Source organism: Gadus morhua, chromosome 5 (genome assembly GCF_902167405.1).
Source record: "Gadus morhua chromosome 5, gadMor3.0, whole genome shotgun sequence".
Taxonomy (NCBI): Eukaryota; Metazoa; Chordata; class Actinopteri; order Gadiformes; family Gadidae; genus Gadus; species Gadus morhua.
Window position 1 is genome coordinate 23,203,317 of NC_044052.1, and position 17,993 is coordinate 23,221,309.

The 17,993-nt window shown below is 50.2% G+C and overlaps 3 protein-coding genes across 13 annotated transcripts in view; 1 reads left to right on the forward strand and 2 right to left on the reverse strand.

Moving 5' to 3' along the window:
- Positions 1-9,690, forward strand: part of nsd2 (nuclear receptor binding SET domain protein 2) — a 28,484-nt gene extending 18,794 nt beyond the window's left edge. For all 3 annotated transcript variants that reach the window (XM_030357427.1, XM_030357426.1, XM_030357428.1), the window contains exons 18-22: positions 764-880; positions 1,897-2,038; positions 2,552-2,658; positions 3,202-3,391; positions 7,869-9,690. In XM_030357427.1, the coding sequence (XP_030213287.1) occupies positions 764-880; positions 1,897-2,038; positions 2,552-2,658; positions 3,202-3,391; positions 7,869-8,047 (735 nt within the window). In that variant the 3' untranslated portion in view covers positions 8,048-9,690. The remainder of the gene's footprint in view (positions 1-763; positions 881-1,896; positions 2,039-2,551; positions 2,659-3,201; positions 3,392-7,868) is intronic.
- LOC115544457 (uncharacterized) overlaps positions 1-17,993 on the reverse strand; it is a 993,561-nt gene that overhangs the window by 611,415 nt on the left and 364,153 nt on the right. The window lies entirely within an intron of this gene.
- cdca4 (cell division cycle associated 4) lies at positions 11,595-17,042 on the reverse strand. 9 transcript variants are annotated; one of them, XM_030357478.1, is made up of 4 exons: positions 16,810-17,042; positions 15,765-15,873; positions 14,724-14,841; positions 11,595-14,206 (listed from the first exon to the last, which is right to left on the reverse strand). In XM_030357478.1, the coding sequence occupies exon 4, from the start codon at positions 14,197-14,199 to the stop codon at positions 13,336-13,338; it is 864 nt and encodes a 287-aa protein (XP_030213338.1). In that variant the 5' UTR covers positions 14,200-14,206; positions 14,724-14,841; positions 15,765-15,873; positions 16,810-17,042; the 3' UTR covers positions 11,595-13,335. The 9 variants fall into 9 exon arrangements, with proteins under 9 accessions (XP_030213338.1, XP_030213336.1, XP_030213332.1 ...); XM_030357476.1 differs by lacking the exon at positions 15,765-15,873 and adding an exon at positions 15,996-16,054; XM_030357472.1 differs by adding an exon at positions 15,996-16,054 and having other exon boundaries at positions 14,724-15,873.

Consider the following 17,993-nt stretch of genomic DNA (forward strand, 5'->3'; position numbering starts at 1 on the left):
AAGTAGGAATGTCTAAGTCTATCAAATGCATGAACCCTTTTCCATATTACCGGTAAGTCATTGTGCTGTGCTGTGCTGTATTGATGTTTGAGAATGTGCTGCCGGATCTCCGAGAGGATAAAACCATGGGTTAAACGTTTAGACCCGCCCACATTTAGCTCCTCCGCTCGAAAGCGGGAGAACGTATGATACTGCGCGGAATTTTCCTTAAATGTGGGCGGAGTTAAACGTTTAAGCCCGCCCACATTTAGCTCCACCTCGATCTGCGGGCTACAGTCAGGGGCACTTGGTGTTTCCTGTAGGGGGTGTTAATTAGTTAGTTAGTGGTTAGTTGGTTAGTGGTGGGTTGGTTAGTGAGTGATTATGCAGTGTTTCCTGTAGGGGGTGTTAATTAGTTAGTTAGTGGTTAGTTGGTTAGTGGTGGGTTGGTTGGTTAGTTAGTGATGGTTCTGTGTGTCCTGCAGGGGGAGTTTGTGAACGAGTACATCGGGGAGCTGATCGATGAGGAGGAGTTGGTTAGTAGGTTAGTTAGTGATGGTTCTGTGTGTCCTTTAGGGGGAGTTTGTGAACGAGTACATCGGGGAGCTGATCGATGAGGAGGAGTTGGTTAGTAGGTTAGTTAGTGATGGTTCTGTGTGTCCTTTAGGGGGAGTTTGTGAACGAGTACATCGGGGAGCTGATCGATGAGGAGGTGTTAATTAGTTAGTTAGTGGTTAGTGGTTAGTTAGTTGGTTAGTTAGTGATGGTTCTGTGTGTCCTGCAGGGTGAGTTTGTGAACGAGTACATCGGGGAGCTGATCGATGAGGAGGAGTGCCGAGCCCGGATCCGGTTCGCCCAGGAGAACAACATCTCCCACTTCTACATGCTCACCATCGACAAGGTACCAGCCCCCTCATGGAGCTCTGTAGGTTCTATTTAGAGCTGTGTAGGTTCTATTTAGAGCTGTGTAGGTTCTATTTAGAGCTGTGTAGGTTCTATTTAGAGCTGTGTAGGTTCTATTTAGAGCTGTGTAGGTTCTAGATGGAATGTTTTGGCTCCAGAGTGTCTTGGTACCGGTGTGATCTACATGGTACCGCATCCTCTCGGAGCGAGAGAAACCAAACGGGATGGGATTGGGAATGTCACACATCAGCTCAGTGTGATGTTACAGTAACCCAAACCACATGATCTACAGTAACCACAGCAGGTTACAGTAACCACATGATCTACAGTAACCACATGATCTACAGTAACCACATGATCTACAGTAAACACAGCACGTTACAGTAACCACATGATCTACAGTAACCACAGCAGGTTACAGTAACCACATGATCTACAGTAGCCACATGGTCTACAGTAACCAGTGTGTTACAGTAACCACAGTATGTTACAGTAACCACATGGTCTACAGTAACCACATGGTCTACAGTAACCATATGAGCTACAGTAACCACAGCATGTTACAGTAACTACTACAGTGTGTTACAGTAACCACATGATCTACAGTAACCACATGGTCTACAGTAACCACATGGTCTACAGTAACCACATGATCTACAGTAACCACATGGTCTACAGTAACCACATGATCTACAGTAACCACATGATCTACAGTAACCACATGATCTACAGTAACCACATGGTCTACAGTAACCACATGATCTACAGTAACCACATGATCTACAGTAACCACATGGTCTACAGTAACCAGTGTGTTACAGTAACCACATGGTCTACAGTAACCACAGCATGTTACAGTAACCACATGATCTACAGTAACCACATGATCTACAGTAACCACAGCATGTTACAGTAACTATACAGTGTGTTACAGTAACCACATGATCTTCAGTAACACTAACATGTTACAGGCACCACACCATGTTACAGTAACCCACCCCATGTTGTGTCCAGGACCGGATAATCGATGCCGGGCCCAAGGGCAACTACTCTCGGTTCATGAACCACAGCTGCCAGCCCAACTGTGAAACGCAGAAGTGGACGGTGAACGGAGACACCCGGGTCGGGCTGTTTGCTGTCTGCCCCATCCCAGCAGGTAAGGAGGGTTAGACAGTACAGAGACAGGTCATTAAGGAGCAGGTAGGGGTTAGACAGTACAGAGACAGGTCATTGAGGAGCAGGTAGGTGTTAGACAGTACAGAGACGGGTCATTAAGGAGCAGGTAGGGGTTAGACAGTACAGAGACGGGTCATTAAGGAGCAGGTAGGGGTTAGACAGTACATAGACAGGTCATTAAGGAGCAGGTAGGGGTTAGACAGTACAGAGACAGGTCATTGAGGAGCAGGTAGGGGTTAGACAGTACAGAGACAGGTCATTAAGGAGCAGGTAGGGGTTAGACAGTACAGAGACAGGTCATTAAGGAGCAGTTAGGGGTTAGACAGTACAGAGACAGGTCATTAAGGAGCAGGTAGGGGTTAGACAGTACAGAGACGGGTCATTAAGGAGCAGGTAGGGGTTAGACAGTACAGAGACAGGTCATTGAGGAGCAGGTCGGGGTTAGACAGTACAGTCTGGCCCGCCCTCAGACTGACCAGGTGTTCGTCTGCAGGTACGGAGCTCACCTTCAACTACAACCTGGACTGTCTGGGCAACGAGAAGACGGTGTGTCGCTGCGGCGCGCCCAACTGCAGCGGGTTCCTGGGAGACCGACCCAAGGTGAGCCTGCCTCTGCAGCCTCGGGGAACACCACTCATAGGACGTCTTTAACATGAACAGATATATTGAAGTATTTATATAAGGGCTGTCAAACGATTCAGAAACTTAACCGCGTTCATCTCAATGTATCGGTGAGTTAACTCCCGATTCATCCCAACTCGTTTTTATTATATTTTAAATCCACTACAATTGAAGTCAAATGAGATGGTGGAATGGAAGGCCACATTATCATTCATAACAAATGTACTTAATAAGCAAATTCTGGACCAACGGATCTTTGAGTTTTATTGACTCACACAGTTTGGGTTGAATATGAAAGCCACCGATTTGGGAATCGTAAACAGGTAATTAATTAGTACAATTGTAAAGTTAACCAACAGTTACTACAAGTGAAGTTAAATCCAAATGTTTAGCGCCACAGATTTGGAAGCTGTGATCAGGCTCCCTGCTCTGATCTGAAGGAGGCCGCTGGGTCCTTTGAGGAGGCGGTGTAGGATCAGTGTAGTACTGTAGTAGAGGATGACGTGGCTGCTCTGTGTTCAGACGTCCAGCGCCGCTCCCTCTGAGATGAAGGTGAAGAGGGTGAAGAGGAGGAAGAGGAGGAGTGAGGGGAAGCGGTCGGAGGACGAGTGCTTCCGCTGCAGAGACGGGGGACAGCTGGTGATCTGTGGCAAGAAGAGCTGCACCAAGGCCTACCACCTGGCCTGCCTGGGGCTGGCCAAGAGGCCCTTCGGTAAGACCCCCTACCCCCCTAACCCACCATCAAGACCCCCTACCCCCCTAACCTACCATCAAGACCCCCTAACCCCCCTAACCCACCATCAAGACCCCCTACCCCCCTAACCTACCATCAAGACCCCCTAACCCCCCTAACCTACCATCAAGACCCCCTAACCTACCACCTGGCCTGCCTGGGGCTGGCCAAGAGGCCCTTCGGTAAGACCCCCTACCCCCCTAACCCACCATCAAGACCCCCTACCCCCCTAACCCACCATCAAGACCCCCTAACCCCCCTAACCTACCATCAAGACCCCCTACCCCCCTAACCTACCATCAAGACCCCCTAACCCACCATCAAGACCCCCTAACCCCCTAACCTACCATCAAGACCCCCTAACCCCCCTAACCTACCATCAAGACCCCCTAACCCACCATCAAGACCCCCTACCCCCCTAACCTACCATCAAGACCCCCTAACCCCCCTAACCTACCATCAAGACCCCCTAACCCCCCTAACCTACCATCAAGACCCCCTACCCCCCTAACCTACCATCAAGACCCCCTAACCCACCATCAAGACCCCCTAACCCCCCTAACCTACCATCAAGACCCCCTACCCCCCTAACCTACCATCAAGACCCCCTAACCCCCCTAACCTACCATCAAGACCCCCTAACCCACCATCAAGACCCCCTAACCCACCACCTAGACCCCCTAACCCCCCTAACCTACCACCTGGCCTGCCTGGGGCTGGCCAAGAGGCCCTTCGGTAAGACCCCCTACCCCCCTAACCCACCATCAAGACCCCCTAACCCACCACCTAGACCCCCTTACCCACCACCTAGACCCCCTTACCCACCACCTAGACCCCCTTACCCACCACCTAGACCCCCTAACCCACTACCTAGACCCCCTTACCTCCTAACCCACCACCTAGACCCCCTTACCCCCTAACCCACCACCTAGACCCCCTTACCCCCTAACCCACCATCTAGACCCCCTTACCTCCTAACCCACCACCTAGACCCCCTAACCCACCACCTAGACCCCCTTACCCCCTAACCCACCACCTAGACCCCATTACCCCCTAACCCACCACCTAGACCCCCTTACCCCCCTACCCCCCCTAACCCACCACCTAGACCCCCTTACCCCCTAACCCACCATCTAGACCCCCTTAACTCCTAAGGCAAGGCAACTTTATTTATATAGCACTTTTCATACACAAGGCAGACTCAAAGTGCTTCACATATAAACATTGTCATACAATAAAATAAAATAATAGATAAGTAAAAGAAAACATATGCAAAGAAATGAGTAAAATAGAAAGTGCAATGTATTTAAGAGAAAATTAAATTGAAAGTTTAAAAAGGCTTTTTAGTAAGTAAAATTGAAAGTGCAATTTTTAAGATCAGATCAACAGTCTCTCTGGAACCCAAGTCGGGACTACAACCCGACCTAAAGGAACTTGGTCCTTTCTCTGGAACTCCAATCCAGATTCTAGGACTCTAACCCAGGCAGAACTTGGAAACGTCTCCCACGGAGCTCGGTCTCAGAATTCCACCCACACACAAACTCAGGACTCTAACCCTTATACAAATACAAACTCAGGACTCTAACCCTTATACAAACAAACTCAGGACTCTAACCCTTACACAAACAAATTCAGGACTCTAACCCTTATACAAACAAACTCAGGACTCTAACCCTTACACAAACAAATTCAGGACTCTAACCCTTATACAAACAAACTCAGGACTCTAACCCTTATACAAATACAAACTCAGGACTCTAACCCTTATACACCTCTTCTCAAAAGAGTTAAACACAATTCTTCGTATATTCAGTGATTATTGGTCTCAACCCACCACCTAGACCCCCTAACCCACCACCTAGACCCCATTACCCCCTAACCCACCACCTAGACCCCCTTACCCCCCTACCCCCCCTAACCCACCTCCTAGACCCCCTTACCCCCTAACCCACCACCTAGACCCCCTTACCTCCTAACCCCCTAACCCACCACCTAGACCCCCTTACCTCCTAACCCCCTAACCCACCACCTAGACCCCCCTACCTCCTAACCCCCTAACCCACCACCTAGACCCCCTTACCCCCTAACCCACCTCCTAGACCCCCTTACCTCCTAACCCCCTAACCCACCACCTAGACCCCCTTACCTCCTAACCCCCTAACCCACCTCCTAGACCCCCTTACCTCCTAACCCCCTAACCCACCTCCTAGACCCCCTTACCCCCCTTCCCCCCCCTAACCCACCACCTAGACCCCCTTACCCCCTAACCCCCTAACCCACCACCTAGACCCCCTAACCCACCACCTAGACCCCCTTACCTCCTAACCCCCTAACCCACCACCTAGACCCCCTAACCCACCACCTAGACCCCCTTACCCCCCCTAACCCACCACCTAGACCCCCTTACCCCCTAACCCCCTAACCCACCACCTAGACCCCCTTACCTCCTAACCCCCTAACCCACCACCTAGACCCCCTTACCTCCTAACCCCCTAACCCACCACCTAGACCCCCTTACCTCCTAACCCCCTAACCCACCACCTAGACCCCCTTACCTCCTAACCCCCTAACCCACCTCCTAGACCCCCTTACCTCCTAACCCCCTAACCCACCACCTAGACCCCCTTACCTCCTAACCCCCTAACCCACCACCTAGACCCCCTTACCTCCTAACCCCCTAACCCACCTCCTAGACCCCCTTACCTCCTAACCCCCTAACCCACCACCTAGACCCCCTTACCTCCTAACCCCCTAACCCACCTCCTAGACCCCCTTACCTCCTAACCCCCTAACCCACCACCTAGACCCCCTAACCCCCTAACCCACCACCTAGACCCCCTTACCTCCTAACCCCCTAACCCACCACCTAGACCCCCTTACCTCCTAACCGCTTACGTCTGACGGCTCCTTTGACGGGAGGCGGTCATTCTTCCCAGAGCTAGCGTCGCCCAGGACGACAGCCAGTTGGGAACGTTCCTCCTACTGCCCACGAAGGCTCCCCCAGTAGGCCATGGCTCGTCCCTGAGGGGTCGGTGGTGGAGGATGACCTGACAGACCCAGTGTGTGACTGTTGTGTTGGTGATGGATGATGACCTGACAGACCCAGTGTGTGACTGTTGTGTTGGTGATGGATGATGACCTGACAGACCCAGTGTGTGACTGTTGTGTTGGTGATGGATGATGACCTGACAGACCCAGTGTGTGACTGTTGTGTTGGTGATGGATGATGACCTGACAGACCCAGTGTGTGACTGTTGTGTTGGTGATGGATGATGACCTGACAGACCCAGTGTGTGACTGTTGTGTTGGTGATGGATGATGACCTGACAGACCCAGTGTGTGTGACTGTTGTGTTGGTGGTGGATGATGACCTGACAGACCCAGTGTGTGACTGTTGTGTTGGTGATGGATGATGACCTGACAGACCCAGTGTGTGTGACTGTTGTGTCGGTGATGGATGATGACCTGACAGACCCAGTGTGTGACTGTTGTGTCGGTGATGGATGATGACCTGACAGACCCAGTGTGTGACTGTTGTGTCGGTGATGGATGATGACCTGACAGACCCAGTGTGTGACTGTTGTGTTGGTGATGGATGATGACCTGACAGACCCAGTGTGTGTGACTGTTGTGTTGGTGGTGGATGATGCCCTGACAGACCCAGTGTGTGACTGTTGTGTTGGTGATGGATGATGACCTGACAGACCCAGTGTGTGTGACTGTTGTGTTGGTGATGGATGATGACCTGACAGACCCAGTGTGTGACTGTTGTGTTGGTGATGGATGATGACCTGACAGACCCAGTGTGTGTGACTGTTGTGTTGGTGATGGATGATGACCTGACAGACCCAGTGTGTGACTGTTGTGTTGGTGATGGATGATGCCCTGACAGACCCAGTGTGTGACTGTTGTGTTGGTGATGGATGATGACCTGACAGACCCAGTGTGTGACTGTTGTGTTGGTGATGGATGATGACCTGACAGACCCAGTGTGTGACTGTTGTGTTGGTGATGGATGATGACCTGACAGACCCAGTGTGTGTGACTGTTGTGTTGGTGATGGATGATGACCTGACAGACCCAGTGTGTGTGACTGTTGTGTTGGTGATGGATGATGCCCTGATAGACCCAGTGTGTGACTGTTGTGTTGGTGATGGATGATGCCCTGACAGACCCAGTGTGTGACTGTTGTGTTGGTGGTGGATGATGACCTGACAGACCCAGTGTGTGACTGTTGTGTTGGTGGTGGATGATGACCTGACAGACCCAGTGTGTGACTGTTGTGTTGGTGATGGATGATGACCTGACAGAGCCAGTGTGTGTCTGTTGTGTTGGTGGTGGATGATGACCTGACAGACCCAGTGTGTGACTGTTCTGTTGGTGGTGGATGATGACCTGACAGAGCCAGTGTGTGACTGTTGTGTTGTGTGTGTGACGGCTGTGTTGTGTCCCGCAGGGCGCTGGGACTGCCCGTGGCACCACTGTGACGTGTGCGGGAGGGCGTCGAAGGCCTTCTGCCAGCTGTGTCCCAACTCCTTCTGCAGCGCCCACCAGGAGGGGGCGCTGCAGGAACGCCCCCCCTCCCCCTCCTCCTCCTCACAGCTGTGCTGCCTAGAGCACGACCTCCAGGACTAAACCACCGGGACTAGACCACCTGGACGAGACCTCCAAGACAAGACCTCCAGGACCCCCCTCTGGACTAGACCACCTGGGAACCCCCTGGACTAGACCACCTGGACTAGACCACCGGGACGAGACCTCCAGGACCCCCCTCTGGACTAGACCACCTGGGAACCCCCTGGACTAGACCACCTGGGAACCCCCTGGACTAGACCACCTGGGAACCCCCTGGACTAGACCACCTGGACTAGACCACCAGGACCCCCCCCTGGACTAGACCACCTTGACTTGACCACCAGGACCCTCCCCTGGACTAGACCACCTGGGCTCCCCCCTGGACTAGACCACCAGGACCCCCCCCTGGACTAGACCACCTGGGCTCCCCCCTGGACTAGACCACCTGGACTAGACCACCGGGCCCCCCCTCTTGGCTAGACCATCAGGGATCTCCAGGACCCCCCCCTGGACTAGACCACCAGGACCCCCCCATGGACTAGACCACCTTGACTAGACCACCAGGACCCCCCCCTGGACTAGACAACCTGGGCTCCCCCCTGGACTAGACCACCAGGACCCCCCCCTGGACTAGACCACCAGGACCCCCCCCGGACTAGACCACCTTGACTAGACCACCAGGACCCCCCCCTGGACTAGACCACCTGGGCTCCCCCCTGGACTAGACCACCTGGACTAGACCACCGGGCCCCCCCTCTTGGCTAGACCATCAGGGATCTCCAGGGCTCCCCCCTGGACTAGACCACCTGGACTAGACCACCTGGGAACCCCCTGGACTAGACCACCTGGACCCCCCCTGAACTAGACCACCTGGACTAGACCACCTGGGCTCCCCCCTGGACTAGACCACCGGGCCCCCCCTCTTGGCTAGACCATCAGGGATCTCCAGGCCCCCCCCTGGACTAGACCTCCCTTGTCTGAGTCCTCGGGGTCAGTGGTCGGAGGTCCCCTTCTGGACGGAGGCTAGCAGTAGATGGATCCCTGTATTACGTTGTCTGTGAAGCAATACCAAAATGATGATTGACATGTTTAGTTCTTCTGGAGATAGACCAGCTAGCTAGTGGCGACCCATAGATTGGAGACGGCTTTTAGTTTGAGTTTGATCTGAAACTTCCTCTTAATTTATTTGGAGAGGAAACGGTTTTTTTCGTAGTTTTCAAAAGGTTTAAAGGGTCTATAACACTACTGTTAACCTGAAACCGTTCAGTGTTTTAGCTTGTTTATAAAGATATAAGATATATATAAATATATAGTGTATACTGAGGTGGCCTCTAGCAGTTACTCTTCCTACTGATGAATACAGACATCAAGAACTCGTCATCAAATATTGTCCAGCAAGTAAACATTCTCAAAACTGGCTTTCATTTTACACAACGTCAAGATAGAGATGTATTTTTTTATTATTTTTAATGGCACCTTTTGTTTTTATTTGTTCTGTTTTCTTTCTCTTCATTCTGTGTGTGTGTTTTAGTATGTCCAACTAATGTGTACATAATGTATAAGTCCTCATAGTGATGCATCTATTGTAAATTGATCTCTTCGGATTGTTTGGCCTTTTGTTTTTTTTCCGATGCAGTGCTTTTACACTTTTGTGCAAGATTTCATAGCATTTGAATCATGGAATAAAAGCGGTTGAAAAAGGATGCATACTTTTTTTCATTTTGGAGCCTTTTTTATGTACCAATATAAATTATTTGTCTTTGCAGATAGATTCAGACCAAGCATAAACTCAGGCTTCACACCCACAGTTTCTGAAGAGAGCACCATCTAACTAGAAAGATTGGTGCAGGGTTCTAAACATTTGGTTTTAGATTATGCTTTACAATTTATTGTAATTCTCGGATACGGGTTTGACAAATTCTGTATAGTCGGCTAACTGTAAGCGGAAACTATGTCCCTCAAAGTACCTATAGGGTGATAATATTGCGACAATAATAAAATAGTATCAGGAGATTAAAGAAATGATTAGAGTAAAAACTATTCAACTTCCCAATTTTCAAATTGTTTCCCCTCACCCTGCTTTTGTGATGAATCGTTTAAAAATAAAATTGCTATCCTTTAGATATGCTAGACTGTTATAATTAGTCTGGGACCATTAATGCATCCTACCTGATTCTGGTTTTCTGTCCATTTGTCAAACTGAATAAGATATATGTCGCACTCTGCAAGCGGACGCTATGTACGACAGGTTGCCCTCTATAGGTGGACACTATGTACGACTTGTTGCCCTCTATAGGTGAACACTATGTACGACATGTTGCCCTCTACAGGTGGACGCTATGTACGATATGTCGCCCCCTACAGGTGGACGCTCTGTACGCAGCCAGACATCAGATCAACTGCGGTTCTCATTGGACCAAATTCGACGAGTTAACGTATCGTAATTTGTCCTGAAAGTGAGTATGGATTAGCCTGGTACCGCCCATCTACCTACTTCCGCTCAATTTTCATTTCACTTCAGTACTAGGTCTGGGTCTGCTTCATATGCAGGGGTTCCTTGGAGGCCAGATTTTTGGCGGAACAGAGGGAGTGGCTGAGAACGATGACGTCGAGGTCGCGCGCCAGTTTCAGTTGTAGTCAGAGGAAGACCAGGAAGACAATGGATAAGGATATGAGAGAAGCTATTCTGTCTGATGTGGGATCGCTGCCGAATATTGATCAATTAAAGCCGGAGCAAGAACAAGCTTTGCTGAGTTTTGCTGGTGGCCATGATGTTGTGGCACTTCTCCCCACCGGGTTCGGGAAAAGTTTGATTTTCCAGCTGGCTCCGTTAGTGGTGAAGGAACCGGTCCCGTCGCATGACATACGTCACGACCAGTGGCGTAACAAGGCAACGACGGGCCCGTATGCAGGATGTTCAAGGCGGCCCCACCCCCGTTACGATTGTGGACGGGGGGGGGGAGCGATTGTTGACCGGGCGGGGGGGCGATTTTTTTTTTTTTTTTGGGGGGCCCGTACGCACCCGCATACCCTGCTTACCGATAGTTACGCCACTGGTCACGACCAAATGCTATGCGATTGGTTATGGCAGAGCCAGAGTGGTACTGGGCAGATCCAATCATTTTAAAACTTCAACAGAAGCCCGCCTCCAAGTGAGTGAACGATTGTCAATTGGGCAGACCTTCCAGACCTTCTGTAAAAATGAAATGAAGTACGATGGTCTGGTAGGACCAGGCTAAGTATGGATATGATTAAAGACAAAAGTTGAAAAAAAATTATTTGTGAATCTTGATTGCTAAGAACAAGTGAAACCTTCTCGTGGATTACGGAACACGTTCTGTTGGTTGCCAGATTCAAGGCTTCACATTCAAATGTTGCAGCTCATTGAAACACATTTAGCAAATATACACAACTCACAAAAGCCATGAGATCAATAAATGTTTAAAGTGAGTTGACCATCTTTTCAAAGTATATTCCAATGTTATGAATCCATAACATTGAACTATACACGGAAATGTGATTCCATTTACACAACATTAAGTAGACGGCAGTGATTGGCTTCCATGTTTCCAGGGTATAGCGCCTTTCAATTGAACTGACAAGCACAAATAGTTGCACCTTTTATTATAAAAAATATTTACAAAGATGCTACAACGATTTTTTTTTCTTAATGTAAAAAATGCATACATTTTACAACTGTAATAAGTCTTTGAAGTCCAAGTCCGTCCCCAAGGCTTCGCTCTGAGCAGTGTGACGTCAGAGTCCAATCCGCCGTCGCCTCGCCTGAGTAAATGTCTACGTCATGATAACAATTTGGAGAAAGCATTTCCATATCTTCAGGAGAAAGGCAACTGTTTGCATAAAAGGTCTTTGAATCGGATACAATCATTTTGAAAAGTGTGTGAATGAGCTGCATAGTGACCCGGTTATTAGAAAGAATAACAAAAGAAAATGCATGGAATAAATAGATGCTGCATTTTAAATAGAGGGCATCGTTCAGGTAAATATAAAATGTTCTGTAAAAACGGGATGTGTTGATGAATTGAGACATCAGTTATAACCTGTCTGTACCTAAAAAAAAAAAAAATCAAATAAATACAGAAACATGAAATAAATTAGATGGGTCAACTTGAATAGTTCTGTTTTGTTTAAACAAGAGGAAGAAATATGGCTTTTAATGTTTTTTGTGGAGTTTCTCCCGGTAGAGCTGGCACCTGGCGGCCTCGGAGTCCTACAGTAAACCAGACGGTGATGGAGGAGGATCAGAGCCCCTCTAGTGGTGAGGAGATGAACGACAGTTGTATAACGAACACTAAGGAAGACGTTGTGGTCGAGTCTCGCTACCTTAAAATCTTAAAAAAACGTAAGAGGGAAAAATTACATCAAATTATACTTAAAATCCCACTGCTGCATATGCAAAAAAATATAATTCTATATACACATAAGTACATATACATATATTTCATTCATAATTGCTCAAATCTTTAGGAAAATATGCATTGCTTCTTAGATTTGGATCAAGGGTTTGTTCTGGCCTCTGTAGTGTTCATGGAATAATAAATAATGTGGAAAGAACTAATGCGTCCTGGGATATGTAGTTATCTTTGTCGTCTCACCGATACTGTTGGGGTTTAAATTTTATCAACGCAGGAAACTTTGAAGAGCAGGGTGAAGTTTCAGAGTAGAGAAGATAACTTATAACAAAAAAAAATACAACCCCAAAACAATACTTATGATGGTCCAACCGACACCTGGTGAAGTAGCCGCCAAATACCTGTTAGCATTCAGCTAAATACCTGTTAGCATCCAGCAACTTCTTATTTCCTACCTTGTTCACAAAACCCCAACAATCACCACTTGTGATGGCACATACTGACATGTGCCGTCCAACAGTGTGCTAGCACAATGTTAGCTGTGTGCCAACAGTGTGCTAGCACAGTGTTTTTGCCGTGTGCTGGCGGACGGTTAGCTTCATGCCAACATCCTGACAGAAGACTTAGAGGCCCGCTAACAGTGCGCTAGCAGAGTGTTAGCGGCCCGCTAGCAGACGGTTAGCATCGTGCCAACATCCTGACAGAAAACTTAGAGGCCCGCTAACAGTGCGCTAGCAGACTGTTAGCGGCCCGCTAGCAGACGGTTAGCATCGCGCCAACATCCTGACAGAAGACTTAGAGGCCCGCTAACAGTGCGCTAGCAGACTGTTAGCAGCCCGCTAGCAGACGGTTAGCATCGTGCCAACATCCTGACAGAAGACTTAGAGGCCCGCTAACAGTGCGCTAGCAGGCTGTTAGCGGCCTGCTAGCAGACGGTGAGCCACGTGTTCCCGGCCCGAGCGTGGCCGTGAGTCTCTAGGAGCCGACGATGATCTCCATGATGTGGTCCAGTTCGTTGAGGTCCGCCCTGCAGGAGGAGCTAGAGCTGAGGGGGGCGGGGCCGTGGGAGGACAGGCTCTCCAGCAGGTCATAGGGGCCCATCTTGGGGGCCGCCTGCATGCCGGTCAACACCGTGTCCAGGTCGTAGTACGACGCGTCCACGTCCGAGAACAGCTCCTCCAGGGCGGGGTCCGGCCCGGGGGGCGGGTGTTTGATCTCAAACGTCCCAAAAACCTGCTCCCCCTCCTCCCCCTCAGAGGCACACTCCTCGCTGTCCTCTTCCTCCTCCTCCTCCTCCTCTTCCTCCTCGCAGTCCCCGTCCTCCTCCTCCTCCTCCTCCTGCCAGCAGGGGCTGACGCCGAATGGCCCCGCCAGGTAGGCGGCGCCCTCGCCCGCCGGCCCCTCCATCACCACCTCCTCCGTGCGGTAGGCCTCGCCCACCAGCGCGTAGGGCTTGGGCCCCCCCGCCGCCGCCGCCGGGTCCGTCTGCCGGCAGAGCAGCTCACTGGCCACCAGCCGGTCGGCGGGGCACTGCGCCGCGGCCAGCGCCTGGGTCATCAGCTGCCAGCTGCCGTCCTGCGTCATCTCCTCCTGGATCTGCCGCACCGTGTTGGCGATGAGCACCGAGCGGCACAGGTTGGGCTCCACCAGCATGTGGCACAGCTGCAGCTTGATGAGCGACATGTCCAGCAGCGACTGCCTCTGGAGGCTGTAGGTGGAGGCCAGCGGCCGGGGGGGCGGGGCCAGCGGCCGGGGGGGCGGGGCCGGCGGCGTGGCCGGCTCGGGCGCCGGGTCGTCCGCGGAGTCAGAGAACTTTCTCTTGGTGCCCTTCGGGAACATGTCGGCGCTGGGGGGGGGGGGGGGGGGGGGTGACAAACGCACAGTTAGCACCCCGGAGAGAGACGCACACACACACACACACACACACACACACACACACATCCTAGCTAGTCAAAAGGACTGCGGGCAGTACAATGTGTCAATGTCTGATGTGGGGACACTGATGTCATAGTGGTGGAAGTGAGGTCATCGTTGTGGACGTGAGGTCATAGCGGTGGAAGTGAGGTCATCGTTGTGGACGTGATGTCATAGTGGTGGAAGTGAGGTCATCGTTGTGGACGTGATGTCATAGTGGTGGAAGTGAGGTCATCGTTGTGCATGTGATGTGATGTCATAGCGGTGCGTGTGATGTCATAGTGGTGCACGTGATGTCATAGTGGTGTACATGAGGTCATAGTGTGTGTATGCTAACAGTCGGGTGGCGGGCTGCCAGTCGTTGAGCTACGGTCTAATGAGGTCCTGTTTGTGTGGGCTGAGGTGAATGCTTTGTGGGAGTCGGTTTGTTGTCTTAAAGTTTGCTCTACCTTTCCTGTTGAGAGGCACAGGCATTAGCATAGCAGCACGGTCCCCTCTGCAGCGCTGTACTTTAGTACGAGCGACAAGCAGCTTTTGTTCAGCACCATTTCTGCCCATTTTAGGTTCCTGCTGGGCGGAACAACCACACTTTTAACAGACCACTGAACCACGACGGCTACCGGCTACACAGTACCGCCGCAGTGTTAGCACGCGCTAGGAGAAACAGCATGGTTACCAGCTAAGCAGTACTGCTGCAATGTTAGCCGGACGCTAGGGGAAATAGCATGGTTACCGGCTAAACAGTACCGCTGCAACGTTAGCACGCGCTGGGATAAATAGCAAGGTTACCACCAGATAAGGTACTGCTGCACAGTTAGCACAAACAACAAACAGACTGAGAACCAAATTAGCCTCAAGGCTCCCATCCCACGGTTACGTACAGACGCTCATCATTCCGATACAGTCATCTCTCGTCGGGGGTTAAGAATCCAAAAGGGTTTGTATTTCACCACCAGGTGGAATGTGGTTCAGTCTTTAGGAGACAATTTCATCATCTGCCCGAGTGACGTCACAATTGGTGAAACACTGCCACCTGGTGGTAAAACAGGGTTTCTCTAATAAGTGAATAGCGAACACATTGAACACTGATCATTTAAATAGGTAGAACTGCAAGAAAAGCCACTAGATATGAATAGTATAAGAAAAATAAAAAACGTTTTAGCTAGCTTTGGAAGGGAAGAGCATAACCTCTCTGTGCCGGTTCAGACAGAGTTACCAGAGGTTAGAGTTGGTTACCAGGGGTTAGGGTCGGTTACCAGGGGTTAGGGTCGGTTACCAGGCGGATCACAGGCTGAAAGCGGACTAAGAGGAGCTGGTGGCGGCCAGGGGTCTGCGATACTCTACTTGGGTTCTATCGCCTTCATATTGACAAGTAGAATTACAGCTTATGGTTCATCCTGAGACTGGAACACAGAGTTATTCATACAAAGAGATGGAAACAGAAAAGAGTTGGAAATAGGACAAAGGGCCAATTTCTGTTTACTCAATACCTGCAATTAAAGATGACTTCAAATGGTTCGGCTGCAAGAACCCATGCGTCGTCCCTCCACTAGAGGGCGCTAATGAGCAGGCGGCGTCTGGTACTAACAGCGTTTACTTCTAAACATGTCAAAAGAGATTTGGTCTGTCAAACAGTTCTCAATAAATAACGTCTGATCTAAAATAGGGCATCCCTAAACACAACACACACAGCCAACATTGGTCTGGCTGAAGACCCTTACTTTCAGACATGTCCTGACGGTGGAAAGAGTAAGAAAATGTTTAGAAGTGATCCGGGGATCTGAGAAACAGAATGGGAGAGAATTAAGAGTTCTTGTGGTCGTGTGGTGCTGGCTGTGAATGGATGAAAATCAGAAACAACACACAGCATTCAACATCAGTAATATATAATCAAATTATTATTAATAATAGCACCCGGTTAACTCTCATGGCAAAGACACAGTGTGGTGGTAAGAGTTAAACAGCAACATAAGCTTCCTTTCATGGCTCCCGGGGGCCCCTCCCCCACCCCGCCGGAGAAGGCAGCACTTTCACGGCATGTCTTATTAGTTATTACCAACAAAATAACATTACGAATTCAACAACACAACGGCAAACAACCCCTCCGTCCACCCCGCTCCTCACCCCTGGGAGCAGGACGGCGCTCCGGGCCCCGGAGACGAGCCGCCGGGGGACGAGGCGCCAGACGCGGGCGCTTTGTCTGCACCAGACACCGAGGCCATTTTGAGCTAGCAGGCTAGCTATGCTAAGCTAACTCTGATCATGTTCTCTAAATACCACTAGAGCGATACAGATGTGACTCTATATGAAGGTAAAGACAGCGGTGAAACCACCCTGCAACGAGAAGCTACGCCTCGGCGTGTAGGTTCTACATGTTGCCCGCAGGAAGGCTCCCTCTCCCCGCGTCCTCCTCCGGCCCAGACCGCGTCCTCCGACCGGACGCTCCGCCCGCCGCCTCCGCTTCTTAAACCCCCTCCCGGTTCCCCGTCCGGATCAGAAAACCACGACGGTCGGCAATTAAAGGTCCATAGTCACCTGTGTTTGTGATTTTATATTCCCGTCTCGGTCATAGGATCGTGTGGAGCGGAGATTGGGTTCAGATGAGCTCATACATGCCACGGCTTCAAACCCTCCTCCTCCTCTCCTCTCCTCCTCCTCCTCCTGCTGCTCCTGCTACTCTCTCCCCCCTCTGCGGCCGGCAGGGGGAGACTGGGGGAGGGGAGCCTCTCTACTGAAGGGGCCACACGACCCCAGTCAGTGCCGAGCTCTATTTCCACTGTTTGTACTAAAAGTATATATATTAATACATAATAAATTGTTATTATTGTGTTATTACCATTTTTTATTTTAGTGTTTAGATATCTATATACACTGTATACACACTGTATGTATACACTGTATATATGTCCGTTGAAGAGATCACGCTGTTAGGAGTGGACACAGTCATCAGACGTCAGAGCTGCGTCCTCATCCTCAGAATCAAAAACCATCGTGGTCCAGTAGGGGTTGAGTTGAGGCCAGTTTCAGACAGAACCTCGGGATAAAAAGATGTCGGTGTAATAAGATCCCTAATAAGATAACGTGGGTTGAATAGGATCCTTGATAAGATACTCTGATTTAATAAGAGCCTTAATAAGACGCTGTGGCCCCTTATGATCCATCCTGTACGGAGTGGGGTCAGGGTCATCCTATCGGCTCCTCTCGGAGAGGAGTATGGTGAAGGAGCTTTAACTATGTTGCTTTAACTTAGTCTGTGGGCTTTTATTCGTTTGATTGGCGTGAAGTAGTAGTTACACAACGCGGAACTATTGTTTGAAGAACAGGGGGCGGGGGGTGCATTCTACGTGACACCGCTTTTTGGCAGTATGGGCTCCCCGAAAAGATTATTTTATTATTATAATATTATTATTATTATTATAATTATTATCATTATTATTATTATGTTCTACATGCTGCTCACCTTTGTGTTTGTCTGTGTGTGTGTGTGTGTGTGTGTGTGTGTGTGTGTGTGTGTGTGTGTGTGTGTGTGTGTGTGTGTGTGTGTGTGTGTGTGTGTGTGTGTGTGTGTGTGCGTGTGTGTGTGTGTGTGTGTGTTCGTGTGTGCTCGTGCGTGCACGCGTGTGTGTGTGTGTGTGTGTGTGTGTGTGTGTGTGTGTGTGTGTGTGTGTGTGTGTGTGTGTGTGTGTGTGTGTGTGTGTGTGTGTGTGTGCGACAGGGGT

Coding starts and splice junctions, on each gene's coding strand:
- cdca4 (XM_030357477.1), bottom strand. CDS start 14,199: ATGTTCCCGAAGGGCACCAAGAGAAAGTTCTCTGACTCCGCGGACGAC.